Below are 22,050 nucleotides of genomic sequence, written 5' to 3'. Positions count from 1 at the left end.
ACATTTTCTCCCTGAAGCTAACAACTTAATCAAAGAATATTACATATTTGTTTTTTTAATTAACTGAGTATTCTGTTTGAATCCAAGAATTTAATTTAATGAAAATTCAGGGTTCAGGGTTGACATATCACCAATTACGTAAAGATTAGCTTTCAGTGATATTAGGGAAATTAACAATTTTAGGATATCATATTAAGTCCTCATATATAATTAATATGAGAAATAATGAAGGAGCAGGAGCAGCTTGTCATTTACAAAACAAAGTGTCACCACATATGAGTCACAAATTCGATACGGCACATGAGTCATCTCTAATTCCATCAGGCACTAAGAACACATTTGCATTTGCTGGATTCATCGAATCATATCCCCATTTTGGAAAACATGGAAATCATATGTGGAAAGAGACATCTGAAAAATCTGTAATAGCTCAAAATTTCAATGTACAGTATGTTGTGCAGTACGAACGATACGCCTTGGTGTCATAGAAAAGCAAAAGGATGGTTACACAGAAAATCTCATGTAATCATTTTCTTGCATTTGCTGCTGAACTCATATAATAAACTAAAATAATCTATCGTAGCAGGGTGTTTTACAGGAAGCCTGTCCTGGATTTACATATTTCCCAGGCTCCCTTCATATACCTTCATATCACTTCATCTCTTTTCATATACCTTTCAGGACGTCTGATCTGCTTATGTACTTTGGGTGTTGCAGCTCTCCCTTGTAGGCCATTTAGGCTCACCTGGGAATACAGTTACTGCTCTGCAGCCCGGGGAGCAGACAGGTCATGTCCGTTATGCTGGCCATACAGTACATTATACAATTTTCTTGTAGTTTTCCTTTTTTATCAAAAATCATATAATATGAGGTCAATTTTTTTTTTTTTGTGTGATCTGTTTTTATTGAAGGTTTTCAATTTTAAATACAAAAAATAAGGAGCAGTAAGAAATGTATTGAAGCAGATAAGGCATGTAAGGCATGCAGCAAAATTAGAAAGGGGTCTAACATCAGCCTCAGCTTACAATTAAGGGATAAGTCTATAGGCCTGGCACATGGTGTAGAGCATAATTCTAATACAGATAAGATGTCACGAGCCCCCATGCCCACCGTCAGGGCAGCGAGCAGCAGCACCAAACTGATCGCCAGAGGATCCAACCGTCACGCAGGAGTTACGTCTCTGCATGTGACTAGCCAGCCCCAAGGTGAGAAGTTAAGCATGCCCCCCTACATTCCAAGCTTCCAAGCTGTAGAGTTAGAGGTATACATAACATATATATATGGTACAAAGGGTATTGCATAAACCCAACACGCATGTGCAATGAAGCAGAACACACACATATATATATATATATATATATAAAATAAAAAAGCGTAGAAGGAAGAAAAGAAAAAGGGTACAGTAAGGCCGTAGAAGGCTCGTGGAGTAGAAATAGTAACACAGGATTGAGATGATAGGTCAATCTTAAACAACACTTTGAATTGTATCCAATTGGGTAGGCCCCTGTACTACATACTTGAAGGTAAATCTAAACGAAATTGTACAGATATTGAACAAAAAAATTGTAAGAAAATTCCAGGTCACACCTCATGTTGCTACATAAAAGAATTTTTGTGGCTAGGAATAATCATTTCTTTCCATTGATTTCGAACTTCAACCAACCAAGCCTTCAACTTCACTTCATGTTGCTACAGAGAAGAATTTTCGTGGCCAAGAATTTTCTTTTCTTTCCAGGTCACAGCTCATGCTCATTTATTTTATGATTATATTTCTTGCACGATTTTGCCATCATTGATTAGAAATTCTTTCACTTTTCAAAATATTCCAACAGGCCTGATCACTCAAATTCAATGGTCGCTCAAAAATCGTCCATTGCCATGGCCCACTAATGGTGTGAAATTTGAATGAAAATTCTTAGAAAAATATATTTGAAAGAAAATTCTTTTGGAATTCGACTCATGTATGGCTGGCTTAAGGATTGCATTTTGTGTAGTTAGTGCCAGGACATGGCTAGGATATTGTTTTTTACATTTATGAACTGTTTATTTTTGGAACACTGTATGACACCTACTGTATATACTTATAGCCTGTAAATGGCACCAATAAACACACCACTGTTTGCTACCATTTTACTGGACTCGGGTCTCACCCCAGGTGGCATTAGCAATGGGACAAAGATACTCTAGAGATGAATTCTGCACAAGGAACTCTACATAAAGTGAGCTGAGCATTGACCACATAATTAACACTATTGCTAAAAAGGGGAAAAACATGCCAGAGGACAGGCAAATACTGATCTACATTGCTTCTTCAACTCCCAGACCCCAGCCATCTATACCACTCAATAAGGAGAGGTGGTGGTGACAGTTAGCTCTCTATTTACTTATTTTTTATTTCAGGTATTTATACAACGCTGTCAATTTATGCAGTGTTTTACATACAGTATATTGTACATTCACATCAGTCCCTAACCCTCAAGGGGCATACAATCTAAGGTCCATAACTTACATTGATACATACAATCTAAGGTCCCTAACTTACATTCATACATACACATACTAGGAGCCAATTAACCTACCAGCATGTTTTTGGAGTTTGGGAGGAAACTGGAGTATCTGGAGGAAAACCATGCAGGCACAGGGAGAACATGCAAACTCCAGGCTGGTGGTGCCGTGGCTGGGATTTGAACCAATGACCCTAGCACTGCCAGGTGGAAGTGTTAACTATTTAGCCACTGTGCTGCTCTCTAGAGCATATGGCCTCCCAACAGTCTAATATCAGGGATCCACAACACTCTCCCTCTCCTTTAGGGTTGGGCATTGGAAGGAATATCTCAATAGTATGAATCCAGACAGCCTCCAGTGCAGACTCCAACTCTACCCACCTGCCAGTGATGAGATACCTGTCCTATTTCTATTTCTACCTCGAGACAATATTTTGAATCATTGGCATCTTGCATTGTGAATGGGGTGCATAAAGATACACAAGCAATCTGGGAATTTGGTACCCAACTTGAGGACAATGGTCACTATTCACAAAAGCAGATCTCATGCAGTATTTATGTGATCTGACACAATTTCCCTATACATCGCATGCGATCCTGAAACTGTCAATTCACTATACGGTTCTGCGTTATTTACCGCAAAACAGTCAAAATGCTCAGTAAATATCATATAAAAAGGGGTTAAAGTCAATTTATGAAGGCGATAAATAATTAAATGCAAGAGGAAATTAAGTAGTGGTCCAGGCATGTGGTAGCTAATGAATGTTTTGGATTTTAACTGTTTTTTAAGGAGCTGCCAGCGTCCTTAACAACCAGTTACTGTTGTGACATCATCAACCCAACATGCCCGGGTGATGACATCAAAATGGGGTGGGGCAACCTGATGAGGTAATCGGGCGACCTGCCCCCTAGTTTATTTAGCAGCACAAGATGGCAGAGCTGTCATTCAGCGGCAGGCTTCGACGGGTGCAGGACCTCTTTTTTTTTCAGGGTCGGCGTCCAGCGTCTATCATAACTGATGTTGGGTCTACTTCGGGGGAAATTTATTTTTGTTTTCTTGGGGGGTTTTGAATAAAGATCTTGTCAAAAGTGTTGTGTTTTTACTCACTTTTTCCACTTTTTTGGTGAATGAGTAGGGGTACAATGTACCCCATACTCATTCACATTGGGGGGCGGGATCTGGAGACTCCTTGCTAAAGGGGGCATCCACATTCTAATAAGCACCCCACCCACAGATTTCCACAACCACAGGGTCAGGGTTGTGGGGAAGAGGATCTTGTTCTCATGAAGATAGGGGTAAGGTGCTTTGGAGGGGATCCTCCCCCTGCCCCAAGGCACCCCCCCATGTGGCCTGATATGGTTTGGGGAGGACACTCGCTCATCCCTCCCTTTCCTGGTCTCCCATGCTGCATGCTCGGATAAGGGCCTGGTATGGATTTTGGGGGGGGGGACGACGACCCTCAGACCATTATTTTTTTAAATTTTGGCATGGGGTTCCACCTAAAATCCAAAGCCAAAAGGTCTGGTATGGATTGGGGGGGGCATGCTGGGTTTTATTGGCAAATTTTTAAATGCAGTTGTTTTGTTTACATTCAGCTGTCAGCGGAGAACCCCACTGACAGCTGATGACTAATCAGGTGTTAAGGACACGGCACCTAAACAACACGCTATTTACTACTGTTTGTTAAATACTCCAGCTGCTGTCGAAGTTAAATTACTGCAAGTTTTCACTTCTAAAATTCTGCATCACTTCATAAAATAACTCATGCGGTATTTTAGTAGTGATTTTCTGTGAATTGAAAAATAACATTTTAAAACACTGTGCGGTATCTTACCACATACTCAGATGTGGTAAGATACCGCTTGGTGAATAGAGCGAAAAGTCTCAACTGTCATGACAGAGATACTACTATTATGCAGCGCCTTACCAACATCAAACACAGTCGATCTCAGCAAGACTGATATCCCTCCTGCACCAAGATCACATTCTGAATCGGAACAGGAGGAATAACAAAAATCCAAATCCAAATAAATATCTCAAACAACAGCAAATACAGATAATAAGGCTACAGTAACAAGAATCAACAAGGGGCAAACCTCACTTTTGGCCAATTAAAACTGATTGGGTGCACAGGATCAACATGCCTGGAGGTGAAGTGAGGACTTTCCCCAGAGATGAACTGTGCAGAATTCATATTTTCACACTCAAAGAAGAAACAACACAGAAGGCTTGGCCCAAAAGGCTGTGCAGGGGAAATGTGTCAGGACAAGTCTGATTATTGGAGGAGAGCAGGATGAGTCCTTAGCGTGCTAGAAAACTAACCACAGTTTGTTCTCATGCTTAGTGTGGTCAGTACTCATTAGGAAAACAGGGGGATTAGCAAGAACACTACAAAGGAAGTACTACAAAGGGAACAGGATACTTTCTTTATAGTATATGTGAACTCTTACCTTGTAAAACAACCTATTCAGTCTGAAATAGAAATGAAAGGCAAAATGTGAATATATATATATATATATATATATATATATATATACACAATATAAGGGGCCTGGAGAGGCGGGGGTGGAGTAACAGAACACTCAGTTATCACTGGCCGGATCATCGGAGGGCATGCATGCTGTTCTCCCAGCACAACCAGAAAACTGACCACACTGTGTAGGATGTGCTGCTATGTGGTGCATCTAAAATAAGAGAGCAGGGAGGCTGGCAGGATCACCGGGTATTTCACACAGAGGAAGTAAAGAGAACAGTAATCTTTTTAACACAAATCCATGGTACAACAAACACATATCAGGAATATGAATGTTGGGGTAACATATTAAATACAGAAGAGTGCAAAACAGGTTTTCCTTACACAGGAGAACCATTTAATGCGAAAAGGTGACCCTCTTTTCAGATTTTTTATACTAAGAGAAATATGAAGGTTTCCATTTTTGACAAGATGAGGCTGCTGATCGTTTATTGAAAATTCTTTTTGCCTGTCTGTCTTGCTCATCCTCCAGAATTAATACTTTCTGAGCCACTAGCTAGGGACAACTATGCAGATCAGAAATTATGAATTTCTTTTGAATTCAATTGCTGTATACTTGTTGTAGGACACGGACAAAAAGTATTGGTACCAGGTCAACAACTGCAGTCTTTTGAATCCAACTAAGGCCTTGTTTACACAGGTATACTAGAGCATAGTACCTGCATGAGGGCCATGTTTGCCTACATAGGGATACACAGGTGTTCAGTGCATCCCCATGCAGGCAGTCCCATTCATGTCCTTTGGGATGCAGCAGCAGTATGGACACAGCCCCTGACCTGGTATTCGACAAAAGCACTTTAACCACTTCCCAACTGCCCTAGAGCAGAACTACTGGCATAGGGCGGCAGGGCTGCTCAAAATCGTATATACGTGATTTGCAGTCCTGGGTAGGGGGGCGCGCGCCTCCCTACCCACGCCGCCATTGGTGGCTACAGCTAATAATCACCAGGTCACGGCCAGAGATTCCCTGCCGGCACATGGTGACAGCCGAGGAACACTGACAGGGGAGAGGTCTGTATGTAAACAATACAGATCTCTCCCCTGTCAACACCAGCATGTTGCTTTGTATTGCTGTGCATAGCAGAGCAATACAAAGCAACATGATTACATAGAAAAACACACAGAGGCCACATAGCTAAACAGCACACAGCACACAGTTAACCCTTTGATCACCCCAGATGTTAACCCCTTCCTGCCTAGAGTCATTAGTACAGTGTCAGTGCTCTTTATTAGCACTTATCACTGTATTAGTGTCATTGGGGATGTCAGTGGCAGTTAGTTCCCCCTCAGTTTCAGAGTGCCCACCACAGTCCCGTTATAATTCGCTGGTCGCCGCCATTACAAGTAAAAAAAAAAAAATTCCAGTATATATACCACCATTTGTAGACGTTATAACTTTCAAGTAAACCAATTAATTTACATGTATTGGGATTTTTTTTTAGCAAAGACATGTAGCAGAATACATTTTGGCCTAAATTTATGACAAAATTTGTTTTTTTAAATTTTTTTACTGGATATGTTTTATAGCAAAAAAGTAGAAAATATTGTTTTTTTTTCAGAATTGTCGGTCATTTTGGTTTATAGCACAAAAAATAAAAAAATGCAGAGGCGATCAAATACCACCAAAAGAAAGCTACATTCGTGGGGAAAAAGGACATATATTTCATGTATGTACAGTGTTGAATGACCGTGCAATTGTCAATTAAAGTATCGCAAAAAATGGCCTGGTCAGGAGGGGGGGTAAATCATCTGGAAGGCAAGTGGTTAAGCAGGTTGATCACAATGATCGAACACTAGGTCTCAGGAGGTGGCCATAGCTGTGGTAGGATTAGATTCCAAACACCAAACATGATAAAGTCCCCTTGGACAGTACTTGGGACTATATGGGGATGGAGGGTGGTTGGCATTAGCATATATATATAATAATTTAATCATGAGGAGCAGCAAATGTGTGTGTTTTTCTCTTTAGTATTAGAGTGCGCCTTTTGGTCTGATGCACATCATACTCCACAAATATTCACATACTGTTTTCCTGTTACCTGAGTCTCTTCTCCAATACTTTGTTGCATATTTTCTTTCACGTCTGTATTGCCTTCCTGGTCAATCTCTTCAGTCTCACTGACAGATGCTAGACTGGACATCAGAGCGGAGCTTCTCCTGGAAGTGCCAGTAATATGTCTATGCAAAAAAACAAACATTCCAGATTAGCTATATGTTTTGGTTATTATGTTTTATGTATTCCTTAACCACTTCTAGTCTGGACACTTTCACCCTCTTCCTGCCCAGGCCAATTTTCAGCTTTCAGTGCTATCAAACTTTGAATGACAATTGCGCAGTCATGCAACACTGTACCCATATAAATTTTTTAGCATTTTTTTGAGACAGATATAACTTTCTTTTGGTGGTATTTATTCACCACTCGGATTTTTATTTTTTTGCTATATAAATAAAGAAATCCAAAAATTTTGAGAAGAAGTATTTTTCTTATAAAAGTTTGCAAATAAATAATCTTTCTTCATAAATCTTGGCCAAAATATATTCAATTATATTTTTAGTAAAAAAAAAACAACCTAATAATAATTTTTCTAAAATGTTTTTTACATTTTTATTTTCTTTTTTTATATTATTATTTATGTTTTTTTGGGGTTTTTTTACATACTGTCGCCCTAGCAGTACAGTGTCACCATAGTGACACTATACTACTTGTGGGGGGTGATGAAGATTTTTTTTTTTTCACTGATTGCTGTTACACCCATAAAGTCTGTAAAAGCAATCATTTCTCCTTCTCTCTGGCTGCATTCTTGCAGCCATTGAGAAATACTGTGAGAGCTGTGATTGGTCACAGCTTGTCACATGGTTCAAGGCTGTTGTGAATAGCCTTGTACCACGTGACCTCTTTGATCATTCACAGATTTCACTAGCAGTAAGCAATGATGTTAGAAAGTGACATCTTGCTTACTACTATTCATGTGATCACTGATTGGCCAATCAGTGATCACATGATCGGGACCTCACACAGAGGTTACATACAGCGATCGCGGTGTCGCGCAGTCCCAGGAAGCGCGCACAGGCTGTAAATGCGGATGCCGTTTATGAATGGCAATCCACTCCTGCACTGCTCCCGTTGGCCCGAGTGGTTAAAGCTGAATTCCAGGTATTGCTATTTTTGCAGAGTTACATTGGTTGAGCTTGGGCCAATGTAACTAAGCATGTGTCAATCCATGAGGAAGTGGAAAATCACTGTAGTAGGCACCGCTACACAATGGTTGCCCCTGGTTTCCAAGTCCTGTGCCAACTCGCTGCTCTGCTGCTTAGTGAGCACAGGATGTTGCTCACTCAGCATGGGCCCATTCACAGAACACTTTGCATTTTCTCAATGAACGCAAAACATTCTCTGGTTGAAGTGGAGATCAGGTTGTCACTGGCCTACCCCTCCAGCTCATCCAAGCAGTCCACGGTTTGCATGGATAAAATAAATGCAAAGTGTTCTCTGAATGGCACCCATGCTGAGCGAAGGACCTCCTTTGTACACTATGCAGCAGGGCAGCCTCTTGGAACCCAGAAGCTAGCTACATGCACTACAGTAGTGGTGTCTACTACAGTTATTTCCAGCTTCTACAGGGATAGGCCAGGTATAGCACATACATACTTCCATTGGTTCAAGCTAGACCCATATGCAGCCAGGTATCAGCTATATCATTATGTCATTCAGGGACATTTACAGGTAGGAATATGATGAATTATTTTCTCCCTAGTGCCCAGTACTGGGACTGCTACATCATTTCCTGTTAGCAGAGTGGATCCAGTTGTTCTGACAGCAGAGGATCTTGGTATCTGTAGTCCTATAGCCAATACATACTGTATTCCTGAGTGCTGAATGAACTACAACTACCAGAGGGTTGGCAAATGAGGCGGTTGCTGGGAAAGCAGGTATATTCTACAGCAAGGGACTGGCTCACTCTCTTGGCATGGGATTCAGAGCTAAACACAGGGTGACTGAGGTTCTCCCAAGACAGATTGCTGGCCTACTGCTGCGGGACTCTGCACATCAGTTCAGCACAGCAGCGATGCCGATCGCCACAATGGGATCACATTAGCTTCTCTGCATCGGGACTGTCACTATCTGGTCTTCACACAGGCATCTCTGCTCACTGCGCTGACAGGCTGCCAAGTGGTAACTCTGCAAATCTCTGCAAAGAGCCAAGAGCCTGAGCAAGAACTCTGTACCTAAGAGGCCATGCTATCCATTGGATTGGTGAGCGGACTGATGCCCAAGCTCTTTTTGTCATCATTCTAGAGACACTGCATGCAGACACCTTTACACCTCAGTCCTAGGAGATCTTTGCTTTGAGCAGTGCCACACCCTGTTTAACTTCATTGAATTACCAGTATTCAGTAATGTTTATGGGCCCCACCATTGCTAGGAGAAGGCAACGAATACCTCCATATCAGGAACTTTATAAATCACATGACTCAAGTTGCAATCTCTAGTTAAAGGGACCTCTTTTCTTTTAGAGCCATTGTTATTCAAACTAGGGTACTAATTAAGCCAGAGTTTAAATTTACATAATTCTCTGCATCCTCATTGCAGTGCTGGTGGCTCAGAAAGAGCTGAAAAGTCAACATGCCTTTTCTGCAACCTCTTACTGCTGATGCTGCAATTAAATAGTTGAAGCTTACTACTCATTAATGTATTTTCTGTTAAACGTTGCTAATTAATTATTCCTATTTTATCAGTGTCCTGCTTTTATGTTTTAACTGGGGTTGTATATCCTAAACCCACTATTCCTGTGCTCTGCTCTTTTGAACAAGTCATAATAAAGAGGTGTTACTAAAGAATTGTGTCTCTTGCATTATTATTCTATACTGTTGAAATATGCTTGAACCCAGAGTGTCAGAGGGTGTATCGCTTACACATGTAACTAAGCAAATTTAGCCATGCCCAGAATTCAGCTTCAAAATGTCACAGTGATACATTCTCTTTTTGAAAAGCAGTATCTATAAATAATAAAGCTATATATATTTATGAACAAACTGCATTCTGAAATGCAACTCAATCCACATGTATAGCTGTACCAACATTAATAACTAAAACCAAAAGACAAGTGTGCCTGCACTCGCCTAGTTTGTTGGAGAACAGTTGTTTGTCTTAAAAAAAAAGTAGAGCGCTGGGAACTGCTGTTGTTTTACAGCTGTAATGTGATCACCACCAATTGGTGATATACAATACATACAGTATAAAATACCATGTGGACCGCACATAAAGTGCATTAAATTTGACAATACATGAGTAATAATGCTTCACATATACAAAGTAAATAATTGTAACATTCAGTCCCAATTCGGAAAAATAAAAGTGCCCAAGTGTTGAATACTAATTGGTAAACTTTGTGCAAAAAATAACAGGTGCTCCTCTGTGCTCAATCCATTCACCACATAGATGTGCACTCACCGTTAGCCATGGACCACCTATCTCTAGGTTGGTCTTAAGTGCCTGGTTTGGGACTAGCCCAATGTGTGATGGTAAGAATGGCACCAATATTCATTTTTAAACTTTCTCCTCTCCTCCCAGGCAGTAAACCATGTTTCAGCATGTGAACAGAAACAAAAGCAAACATTCCATAGTGTAAAACCATAAAAAACGTTAATGATACCCAGGAATGAATATTGGTGCCATTCTTGCCATCACGCATTGGGCTAGTCCCAAACCAGGCGCTTAAGACCAACTTAGAGATAGGTGGTCCACAGCTAACGATGAGTGCACATCCATGTGGAGCACCGATTGAACACAGAGGAGCACCTGTCATTTTTTGCACAAAGTTCACCAATTAGTATTCAACACTTGGGCACTTTATTTTTCCAAATTGGGACTGAATGTTACAATTATTCCCTTTGTATATGTGAAGCATTATTACTCATGTATTGTCAGATTTAATGCGCTTAATTTATGCGCAGTCCACATGGTATTTTAGTGTTATTGGTTCACAAATTAGGACTGTAGGGTATATTTATCAAAGTTGCATGAATATTTATTCCTAAGCGCAACAGCACTATATTTTATTTAATATTTACAGCATATATTTTTTTTTCCTGAACTCTTTTTTTACCCATATAATGGTTGTATTTTGTTATACCTACCCTTCAGATGGCACAGTAAGTGGATTTAGTCGAAAGTTCAGAAAAGGTGTGCTGATTTCTACAAACTGGTCAGGTTTCTTTTCTACGTGCTCTGTAATTGAAAATAGAACAATAATTAATTCCTCTAAAAACAAAAATATATTTACATAGCTTTATTTCATTTTTTGTAAAAGCACACACCTCTATCCTGTATAATAACAAATGAATGAAAAACTATAATGCAGTAAAATTAAATGCAAAAGTAAAAAAGAAGCTGATTGTTGTAAGAACAATATACAGGAAGGGACTTCTTTATGCTATTACACATTTATGATAAACTTTTTTAGATTACTAGGTCAATCGATCCAAAACATAATATTTAGTTATCGATAGATGCTAGTAGGCTAAATAACACATTAGCTTCTTCTGTCTTTCAAGGACTCTCTCAACAAGATTGCCTCACCATCATTCCTAGGTCCCTGTCTAATTGGAATCTCATTCTTCCTACTGCATTCGTTATTGTGTAAACTAAACAAAAAGTAAATTGGACATACACATTGATACTCTACACTCCCCGGCCACTTTATTAGGTACACCTGGCTAGTACAGGATCGCACCCCATTTTGCCTTCAGAACTGCCTTCATTCTTCGTGGCATAGGTTCAACAAGGTGTTGGAAACATTCCTCAGAGATTGTGGTCCATGTTGACATGATAGCATCATGCAGTTGCTGCAGATTTGTCGGCTGCACATTCATGATGCAAATCTACCGTTCCACCACATCCCAAAGGTGCTCTATTGGATTGAGATCTGGAGGCTGTGGAGGCCATTGGAGTACAGCGAACTCATTGTCATGTTCAAGAAACCAGTTTGAGATGATTTGAGTTTTGTGACATGGTGCATTATCCTGCTGGAAGTACCCATCAGAAGATTGGTACAGTGCAGTCATAAAGGGATGGACATGGTAAGCAACAAAACTCAGGTAGGCCATGACGTTTAACCCTTTCATTGCCAGGCCCTGTGCTCCACTTTTAAACTCAGCTGGCTGGACTATTTTTCCAATTACAGCTTTCAAAGTTTGTAAAAGACCCCCAAAACCATATATTTTCTGAAAGCACATAATGGATAGAATAAAAGAAGGTGCTACTAATTTTTAAGGTTCTGCGATGTTTGCGCACGTTTATCAAAGCAATATTTTTACTGAAAATTTTCAAAAGTAATTATTTTCAGATAAAAACAAAGCAAATTTTACAAATTTCCTGCTAAATATAAAAGTTTAACCTGTATTAAGTTAATAAATAACATATATTTGCACATTTTAAATTGCACTTTTTGCAAATTGGTAAAAATCTAACATATGCAAAAATGTAAATATACAAATTTCTCTAAAAATCTGGAGGTTTTCATTTTTCACTTACAGCTTTCAGAGTTTGTGAACGTCCCCCCAAACCATATATTTTCTGAAAGTTTAGGACCAGGAGAATAAAAGGAAGGTGCTACAAATTTTTTAGGCCCTGTGATATTTGTGCGAATGTTTATCAAAAAATATTTCACTAAAAATACACTAAAATCATTATTAGTGCATACATACTTGGCAAAATTCCTGCTAAATTCCTACTAAATATAAACGTTAAAACTGTAGTGAGTTAAAAAATACATTTTGTGTGAAATGGGGAAAAGGAAGGTATGCAAAACTGTAAAAAAAAAACCCAATTTGCTCAAAAAATTTGGAGGTTATCATTTTTCATGTACAACTTTCAGATTTTGTGTAAGACCCCCCAAACCAAACATTTTTTGAAGACACATGACCTATGGAATAAAAAAATGTGCCATTAATTTTTTAGGCCCCGTTATAGTTGCGCAAATGTTTATCAAACCGCTATTTCCACTTAAAATACACTAAAATCATTATTAGTGGATACATGGGGGAGGCACGGATCATGGATGGGGGGGGGGGGGGGTCGGTGCTGCGGGAAGTGAAAGTAAAGTGGGGGGGGGCAGCGGCGGTAGGTAGTGAGGCTGGAGACAGGGCAGAGAGGGAAGTAGCAGCATTCGTCGGGGGTGTTACATTTGAGGTGCATAGCTCTGATCAGCGACGTGTTAGCTGCTAATCAGAGCTATCTACTGAACAGTTTTACTATACACTCATGGTCACTTCAGTGACCATGAGCTTATAGCAGAGGAGGAATGGAAGCAGTGATGTAGGTCGGTACGCCGTACAGACCTGACAGTGAAAGGGTTAAACGATGCTCAATTGTGCCAAGAAAATATCCCCCACACTATTACACCACCACTACCAGACTGAACCGTTCATACAAGGCAGGATGAATCCATGCTTTTATGTTGTTTACGCCAAACTTTGACCCTACAGGCTGAAATCGAGACTCATCAGACCAGGAAACATTTTTCCAATCTTCTATTGTCGAGTTTTGGTTAGCTTATGCAAATCCCAGTAGATCTGCAGTTTTTGAACTACTCAGACCAGCCCATATGGCACCAACATCCATGCCATGTTCAAAGTCACTTAAATCCATTTTCTTCCCCATTCTGATGCTCAGTTTGAACCTCAGCAAGTCGTCTTCACCACATCTAGATGCCTAAATGTATTGAGTTGCTGCCATGATTGGCTGACTAGCAAATTGTGTTACCAAGCAATTGAACAGGTGTAGCTAATAAAGAGGCCAGTGAGTGTACATCCATAACTGCTTTACTCACTGTAACCTAATCCTTGAACCGTTTCCAGAAACTGGCTATTCATTTTGTTTCCCTGGTAATCTTATAGTCCATGTGTTTATTTTATATTTTGTAAATTTCCTTGTCTCAATGCTTCCATCCAGCATGTTAACCTCAATAGATAAATACCAATAAAGTCCAATGGTGTTCAAATCAATGATTGTGGATAAACTGAATAGAATAGTCCCAATGTCCAATGTATAATAACTCTTCACCCAGTGATCCAGGAACAACAGACCTGTCACCTCCACCAATGGCTACAATGAAAACTCACCAGAAGATGTTGCTGTTTAGAAAAATAGCAATATAGCTTGTATGATAATAAATTCCAAAGGGACGATCCTTCAGTGTGTCAGGAAACTTGATAGTCCTCCTCATATCCCGCTCCACCAGATGTCAGTACATGCACTTTCATCCTCCAAAAACCACCAACAAATCTCTCATAGCATAGTACTTTTAATAAAGTACATATATACACAGATAAAATAGCCAATTAAACAAAGAAACCACTGTGTGTTCACTTACATAAGGGGCCGCCAGACATTTGGAATGGCAGCACAACCTCCAGCAATGGCGCCTAACAACCCAATGCTGTTTCATGTGACAGTGTGTCCTCAGGGGTTCATAAACTAACAAACAACAGCAGCCATCAATATGTGACCCATCTATACAGATGGTCAGGCGTCATTTCCTGTCTCTGAGTCATTTTCCTGTGGTCTAAAGGAAGTGTAATTACATCACATCCGGTATTGGCGCCATTTTCTTATAGTCTTGAAAGACCAAGACACGGCTGCCATGGACTAAGGATAAAAAGCCTTATAAAGCTAAATCCAAATTACCACAAAATAAATCACCAAGGAGGAGAAACTCCAACACAGGTCAGAATTGTGGTGAGGAAGGGGTATGCTATTCAGTGAACATACTTACTAAGAATAATTTTGAACCCTTAAAAAATATCCCAGATGAACATGTGGGAGGTAGATATACTGGTTGGCATCCTCACAATAATAGTCATAACAGTTATAGACAGCCACCATACTCTCCTCAAAGAAGTTATTTTCCACCATATTATAAGGGCCCCAAGAAGGTTGGGTGGGAGGACAACAAAGGGTATCCCACTAATGACAATCAAGGCGGTTGGGGCTTCAGGCAATTATTACCAGTCTCAACCCTCCACCTCCTGGGGAATACAGGGCCAACAACATTCCAACCATTTTTTAGGAGTGAATCATAACAGGGAGAGAAGCATAGACCAAAAAGAGGGAGAAAAGGAGGAGGAAGAGTTAATAGAGTAAAAAAAATGATGAATGTAAGACAATCACAGAGCATCTTTAATCTCAGTTCTACTTTTAGGAAGAGTTAATACTTAATAAGGGTTTGAAGTTTGCATAGGTTCACTAGGCAACTTAGTGTGAGAAAAAGTACTTTATACAGAATCCCATTGTTCACAATAATAGAGGTGAAGTATATAAACACACTACCTTGAGAAATGCCTCTTTATTTAATCCCCTGAGTGCTGGTAATTCACATATTGGAGTCTTCAGAGATGTACTTATTCAGGGTTTAGAAAAATTGGAGGTTAGAAGGGTCAAAATGAAAAAGACAGTTATGTAGGAAAAATCTTTTGGAGAGACGGGATCTGGTAATTAGACCCGCTGATAAGGAAAGATGTATAATATCTTGGGCGATACAGAGACATATACACCTTTGAATAGAGACCCTACTACAGAGTTCAAAAAAGATTTAAGAAAATTAGTTAATTAGGGCCATAAACAAGGTATTTTAAATAAAAAAGAAAAAGCTTTTCTCATTCCAGAAGCCCCTTGGATACCCATTATCTATTTTCTCCCAAAAGTCCATTAGGACCCCACTAACCCTCCAGATATACCTATTATCAGTGGAATAGGATCTCTAACATTAAGAATAGGAGAATATATAGATTCTTGCTTACAAGTTTTACACAGACTCCGGCCTATTTAAGAGATACAAAACAAGTATTGAATGAATTGAAAGATATTTGTGTACAGCAGGATACATTTTTGGTGACAGCTGATGTTGCTTACACAAACATAGAACATGCTGATTGGAGGGAGGCGGTTCAGTTTCACCTTAGAAACTCAGACATCCCTTCAGCTCAGAAGGAGTTCATTATATCATTATTACATTTTGCGATGTCACACAATTATTGTTGGTTCAACAACATGTTTTACTTGCAAGAGAGGGGGGTAACTATGGGGGCAAAAGTTGCCCCAAATCTGGCTAATTTATTTATGTCAAAGTGGGAATATGATGTTATTTTCGATAAATAATGGGTTAGTTTACTTTTATAGAAGCAATACATTGATGATATCCTTCTTCTTTGAAAGGGGTGTGAGTCATCATTAACTGAATTTATGGCCTATTTAAACAATAATAATTACAACATCAATTTGTCATAATTTTTGACAGAAATTTTGTAGTCTTTTTTTAAAACATCTGATAGGAATAGTTATATTCCCTTGGAAAGTTGCCTCCACCCAATGTTCCCAAGGGACAATTCTTGAGAATGAGGCGGAATTGTCGTAACATGGAAGATTATATTGAGCAAACCAATTTACTTAAAAACATATTTTTGTAAAAAGGATATAGGGAGGCCTTATTAAATGACACTATTCGGGAAGTAGCAAGGATGAACAGAGAGACCTTGTAAGGTTTTCCTAAACAGAAAAACGAGAATAACATTTTTTGCCCTTTTATTACTAACTTGTCTGTTCAATAAACCCAGATAAAACAGATACTTAAGAGGAGATGTGGTATATTGAAAATGGATCCAGTTCTCAGGGAGATCTTGCCAGATCAACCAAAGGTTATTTTTAGGAGAGCCCCTAATTGAGGGATAAACTGGCCTCAAATGTAATTGACCCTCCAAAACCCTCACCCTCTTTTGTCATGCATCCTAAAGAATTTTAACCCTTGTAATAGATGCATAATTTTTACGGTTAATAATACTAGGATGAAAAAAGTAGTGTCTTTTGCTTCAATGGTTATTGGTAAACAATAGTTCATTGATACATGTATGACATGCGAATCTAAATATATAATGTATCTATTGTGTGTTCATGTCAGAAACAATAAGCTGGTAGGACTACTAGAAGGCTGAGAGATCGCCTTAGGGAACATGTTTACAATATAAAAAAAGGGTTTAAAAAACAGTTTGTCAGCACATTTTCGTCAATATCACAATAGAGACCCTAGGGGCCTCATATTTGCAGCAATTACTAAATTAAAACCTCATTGGAGAGAATGCCACTGTAGAAGAGAAAGTTCTAAACTTGAAATGAAATACCTGTATGAATTAAAATCTTATGTCCGATTAGGTTTAAATGTAGATTGGGATATTAATTGTTTTATTGATACCAGCTAATTTTTATATATTGTATAATTATTTGTTTGTTTTTACTATATTATTTAATTATTTATTTTATATTTATTTTCTGTTTTTATCATTATATATATTTTGTTTAGTTTGAGATTTTCCCTCCACCAGAAAAACTTTGTCAGTAGGTATTTATTATTGTGATTTTAGTTCTATCAAGATATGTAGCCCATCTAAGTATTTGATTTATCCTTTTTATATTTTCTGGATTAATAGTATGGGTCCAGTTTTTGTGAGGTGATCTTCTTCAACATGATGACAGCCGTGTCTTGGTCTTTCAAGACTCTAAGAAAATGAACCAGATGTGATATAATTACACTTGCTTTAGAACACAGGAAAATGATGCCCAGACAGGAAGCGACGTCTCACCGTCTGTATAGATGGGCTACATATTGATGGCTGCTGTTATTTGTTAGTTTGTTAGGATATGCTGTCACATGAAACAGCATCGGGCTGTTAGGTGTTATTGCTGGGGGCCGTGCCGCTAGTCTGAGTGTCTGGTGGCCCCTTATGTAAGTGAACACAGATGGGTTTCTTTGTTATTAATTGGCTATTTTATCTGTGTATATCTGTGTATATATGCACTTTATTAAAACTACTACACTGAGAGATTTGTTGGTGGTTTTTGGAGGATGAAAGTGCATGTGCACTTTCTTTAAAGCAAAAATAAACCCTCTTATTGTTAGCCTCCATTTGAATCTGCATTTGCTATGGTGCTACATATGTGATCAGCTACAACACCAGCCATTTGAGAGCTTGAAACCCTTTAGTTGAGCTGACAGAAACGCACTGGGAACATTGGCAGTTATCACCAGAAGAATGCCTTCAATACAGCTGATTTGGGAAACACTTTAACCTCCCTGGCAGTATGATTATTTTAGATTTTTGGTGCTGAAAGCGTTACCATTATTTTGCATGGAAATATAGTTTTTTTATTGTAGACCTGTCATTTTTAGAAATAACTCACTGAAATCTGTCTGAACAAGAGTCTAGTAAACATCCCGGGTATGATAAAACTTGAAACACGAAATCATAAATTATAATTTAATAATCATAAAAAATAATAATCTAATAATAATAAATTTAATTCAATAATACAATCAAACCAAAAACACTGAAATTTGAAATATAGCGCCAAGTTCGCACATCACTGAGCAAAGTCGCAAAATCGTTTTCAGTCCCTGATGACGAATTTCCCCACGAATCACTCAATTCTGCAAGTGGTTCTGATTTACTATCGCTGTTCTCTAGCTGGTCTAAAACCGCTTTTGACCTAAAGGGACGCTTTTTGGATGCCATGGACTTTTACAGTAGGGACAAAATGTATGCAAAATGCTTTGAAACAGCAATGTTTTGCTATGTAATAATCGTTTACAATAAAATTACATTTTTTAAAACTTTCAAATTTGCCGCCGGTTCTGGCCCCCGAACGTCCCAACAACACAGCGACCGGAACACGGAAGCCGGATGCCGGCATCGGCTGGAGGAGATCACGGGAGCGAAGGACAATGTAAGCGTTGCAGGGAATCGTTGAGCAACGCCGCATGGTAAGCCCGAGTGTAGCTCGGGGTTACCGCTTGTGGTACTGAAACTTTACCCCGAGCTACACTTGGGAATACCGCCAGGGAGGTTAATTGGTGGGTCAGTCCTCCTTTAAAGGCATAATTCCCTTTTACCACAAAACTGTCTATGCAGGTAAGGGATGTCTGTAGATGTAAACAAACTGAGCAGCTTTGACAGAAGCGAACTGTTTTAACATAGAGTTTTCTCTGCCATGATTCAGTAGCTCTGAGCTCAGCATTTGAGAGCTTGCTCCTGTGATGGTGGATGTGAACAGTAACAACTGGGCATATCCTAGTAACACCATAGCAGAATGGGGAAATGCAATCTTAGGGAGTTTTTCAGTCAGGCTTTACAAAGTATGTTAATGGCCTACTCCTATAGTAAGGATATTATTCAACTTTGGTGAGAGCTGCACAGTTTGTTTTTATCTACAGACTCTCCTTACCTGTACAGAGTTTTTGGTAAAGGTAAACTATGCCTATAAGTAAAAAAAAAAAAAAAGGAAAATAGATACACATGAAAATAAGCATTTGACAAATTACAAAAAAACACATATGCCCTTAAAGTGGTAGTAAAGTCCGTTTTTGTACTTGTACCTACAGGAAAGCCTATAATAAGGTTTACCTGTAGGTACTGCAAATATCTCCTAAATGTAAACTGTTTAGGAGATATGTACCTGTGTAGAGCACCAGCTCATGAACTCTGAAGGATCGGCATGCACGTGCCATTCCTTCAGAGATGTGTGCCATAGAAAGTAACTCCCATGGGCATGCCATTCAAGCTGCCGAAGCCCTTGAACCCGGAAGAAGGACCAGGTGAAGATAGAAGCCTGGTCAGTGGTGACAGCACGCCAACATAGGGCTTTGTTTTAAGGTAAGTTTCACATAATGTGCAAGTATGCGATGCATACTAGCACATTATGCCATTGTCTTGCAGGTTTTTCTTATTTTAAAAAGGTCACGGTTTACTACCGCTTTAAAGACTGGTTATGTATTGCCCTTACAATTTCACATTCAGACCTGGCAGTGCACTAAGTGAGCTGCCTTACATTGAGCCAAACTAAGAGTGGCCAAACGTGGAACAAAATTTGATTTATATAAGCATTGATTTACATAATTTGGATCAATTGATCGACTTGTCTACAACTAGCCTTTTGGGTTTTTCCCAAACAATCGGTGCCTCCATCTGTAGCCGGCAACCCTGATCAGTGTGTTCTAATGGCGGGGAAGGCTCCCTTTGCTCATAATACAATAGCACAGCAAGAGGGATTCGGGTATTTTTTTTCTTCGTTCAACCTGCTAGTAGTTGAGCAAAAAAAAAAAAAAAAAAAGATAATGTATAGTCAGCATAAATCACATGCTGCAAAGTGCATAGGGAAACCAGGTATCTATTACCAACAAGGCAATTACTGCAGCAGATTGCCCTTCTGCTTAAAAGTAGATTTGAAGGGGCAATTCTTCAATAATTACAGTTATGCTTAGCCACTATAAAGCATAGAAGTAATTATTAAACCCTATACTAACAGCAGTAACACTTGCCACTTCCCGTACTGCTACAGGGCAGCACGGGTGCGCAAAATCATGATTTTGCATTTCCAGGTAGGGGGCGTGTGCAAGCTGCTATTCGTGGTCTTGGTTGTCAATCAATGGGTCTTGTTCGGTGATTACTCGCCGGCACCCGGTGGTCGAGTAGCATTACCAATGGAGGGAGAGAACAGTAAGTAAACATTACAGTTCTCTCTCCTGTCCGCTCCTACACACTGCTATGCATGGCTTTGCATACCATAGCCATGCAAAGCAATGTGCTTACAGTGAAGCACACATATACAGCACACAGTAAAACAGCACACAGTTAACCCTTTGATCGCCCTGCATGTCAACCCCCTTCCTGCCCAGTGCCATTAGTACAATGTCAGTGCTTTTTATTAGCACTGATCACTGCATTGGTGTCACTGGGGATGTCAGTGACACCAAGTCAGTCCCCCCCCCCCCCAGTGTCAGACTGTCCGCCGCAGTCCAGCAGTCTCGCTATAAGTCGCTGATCGCCACCATTACTAGTGAAAAAAAAATCCCAGTATATATACAGCCATTTATAAATACTATACCTTTCACATAAACTAATTAATTTACACATGTTGGGATTTTTTTTAGCAAGGACATAGCAGAATACATTTTGGCCTAAATTTATGATGACATTTGATTTTTTAAATTTTTTTACTGGACATGTTTACTAGCAAAAAGCCAAAAATCTTGTTTTTTTTTTTCAAAATTGTCGTTTTTTTTTTATAGCGCAAAAAATAAATGCACAGGAAATCAAATACCACTGAAAGAAAGCTCTATATGTGGGAAGAAAAGGACATCAATTTAATTTGGGTGCAGCGTTGCATGACCACGCTGTGCTGTGTACTTGAAAAAGTATCCTGTTCTCTTTGTATTGTTTCCTTTGTGTGAAATCCCTGGCGTTCTCGCCAGGCACCCTGCTTTCCTATATAAAAACTGATGACACATAAGAGTACAGCGTGGTCAGTTCTAGCTGTTCTGAGAACTCAGCCTTCTCTCCTCCAATGATCAGACTTGTGCTAACAGAACCCCCCCCCCCCCACACACACAGCCATTCACTGGGAAGATCAGTATGGAGCTGTTTCTTCTTCCCCAGCTCTCTAAGATACTTATGCAGCTGAGAATTGAATGTATGTGATCACTTATTATAAAAAGGGGAAAAAAAGAATTTATATATTTTTTATACCTATACACAGATGTTTTGCATTTAATTTCTATTTTAAACTGGAAGGGTTGGTTTTATATGGTGAGGGTTCACATATACTTTAAACTGCCTCTACTTAGCCAAGTACTAAAAAGTAATATGTCGCATGGTGTGTAAAATACAGCACAATATATATTGTCTAGAAATTGCAAAATTTAGTGAGCTATTTTTGGTCAAGATACAGCTCATTTATCTAGTAAATTACTAAAAACAACCTTGCTGTAAAAGTTGGGATCTGTTATGGAAAACAAAATTGATTGCCTTTTGCTGAGGCTGTTTTGTATGCTGGGTCTAAAATTTTCTAACTCTGTAAAAGGAACATATAAATTTTCCTGATACAACAAATAGAACATGACAAATGGAGGCTGTGCAGATAAAATTGAGCTCTTTGTCGTGTCTTGTTATGATCAATGACATGTCCT

The 22,050-nt window shown here is 39.2% G+C and overlaps 1 protein-coding gene across 1 annotated transcript in view; it reads right to left on the bottom strand.

Moving 5' to 3' along the window:
* ADGB (androglobin) overlaps positions 1 to 22,050 on the bottom strand; it is a 387,180-nt gene that overhangs the window by 178,818 nt on the left and 186,312 nt on the right. The window contains exons 12-13 of the mRNA XM_089694277.1: positions 11,177 to 11,267; positions 7,078 to 7,216 (exon numbers count right to left, since the gene is read on the bottom strand). Of these exons, the coding sequence (XP_089550403.1) occupies positions 7,078 to 7,216; positions 11,177 to 11,267 (230 nt within the window). The remainder of the gene's footprint in view (positions 1 to 7,077; positions 7,217 to 11,176; positions 11,268 to 22,050) is intronic.

The sequence above is a fragment of the Staurois parvus genome, unplaced genomic scaffold, assembly GCF_062004578.1.
Source record: "Staurois parvus isolate SC_StPar_1 unplaced genomic scaffold, SC_StPar_1.0 ptg000657l, whole genome shotgun sequence".
Taxonomy (NCBI): Eukaryota; Metazoa; Chordata; class Amphibia; order Anura; family Ranidae; genus Staurois; species Staurois parvus.
Note: the sequence above shows the minus strand (reverse complement) of the source record. Positions and strands in the feature narration are given on the sequence as shown.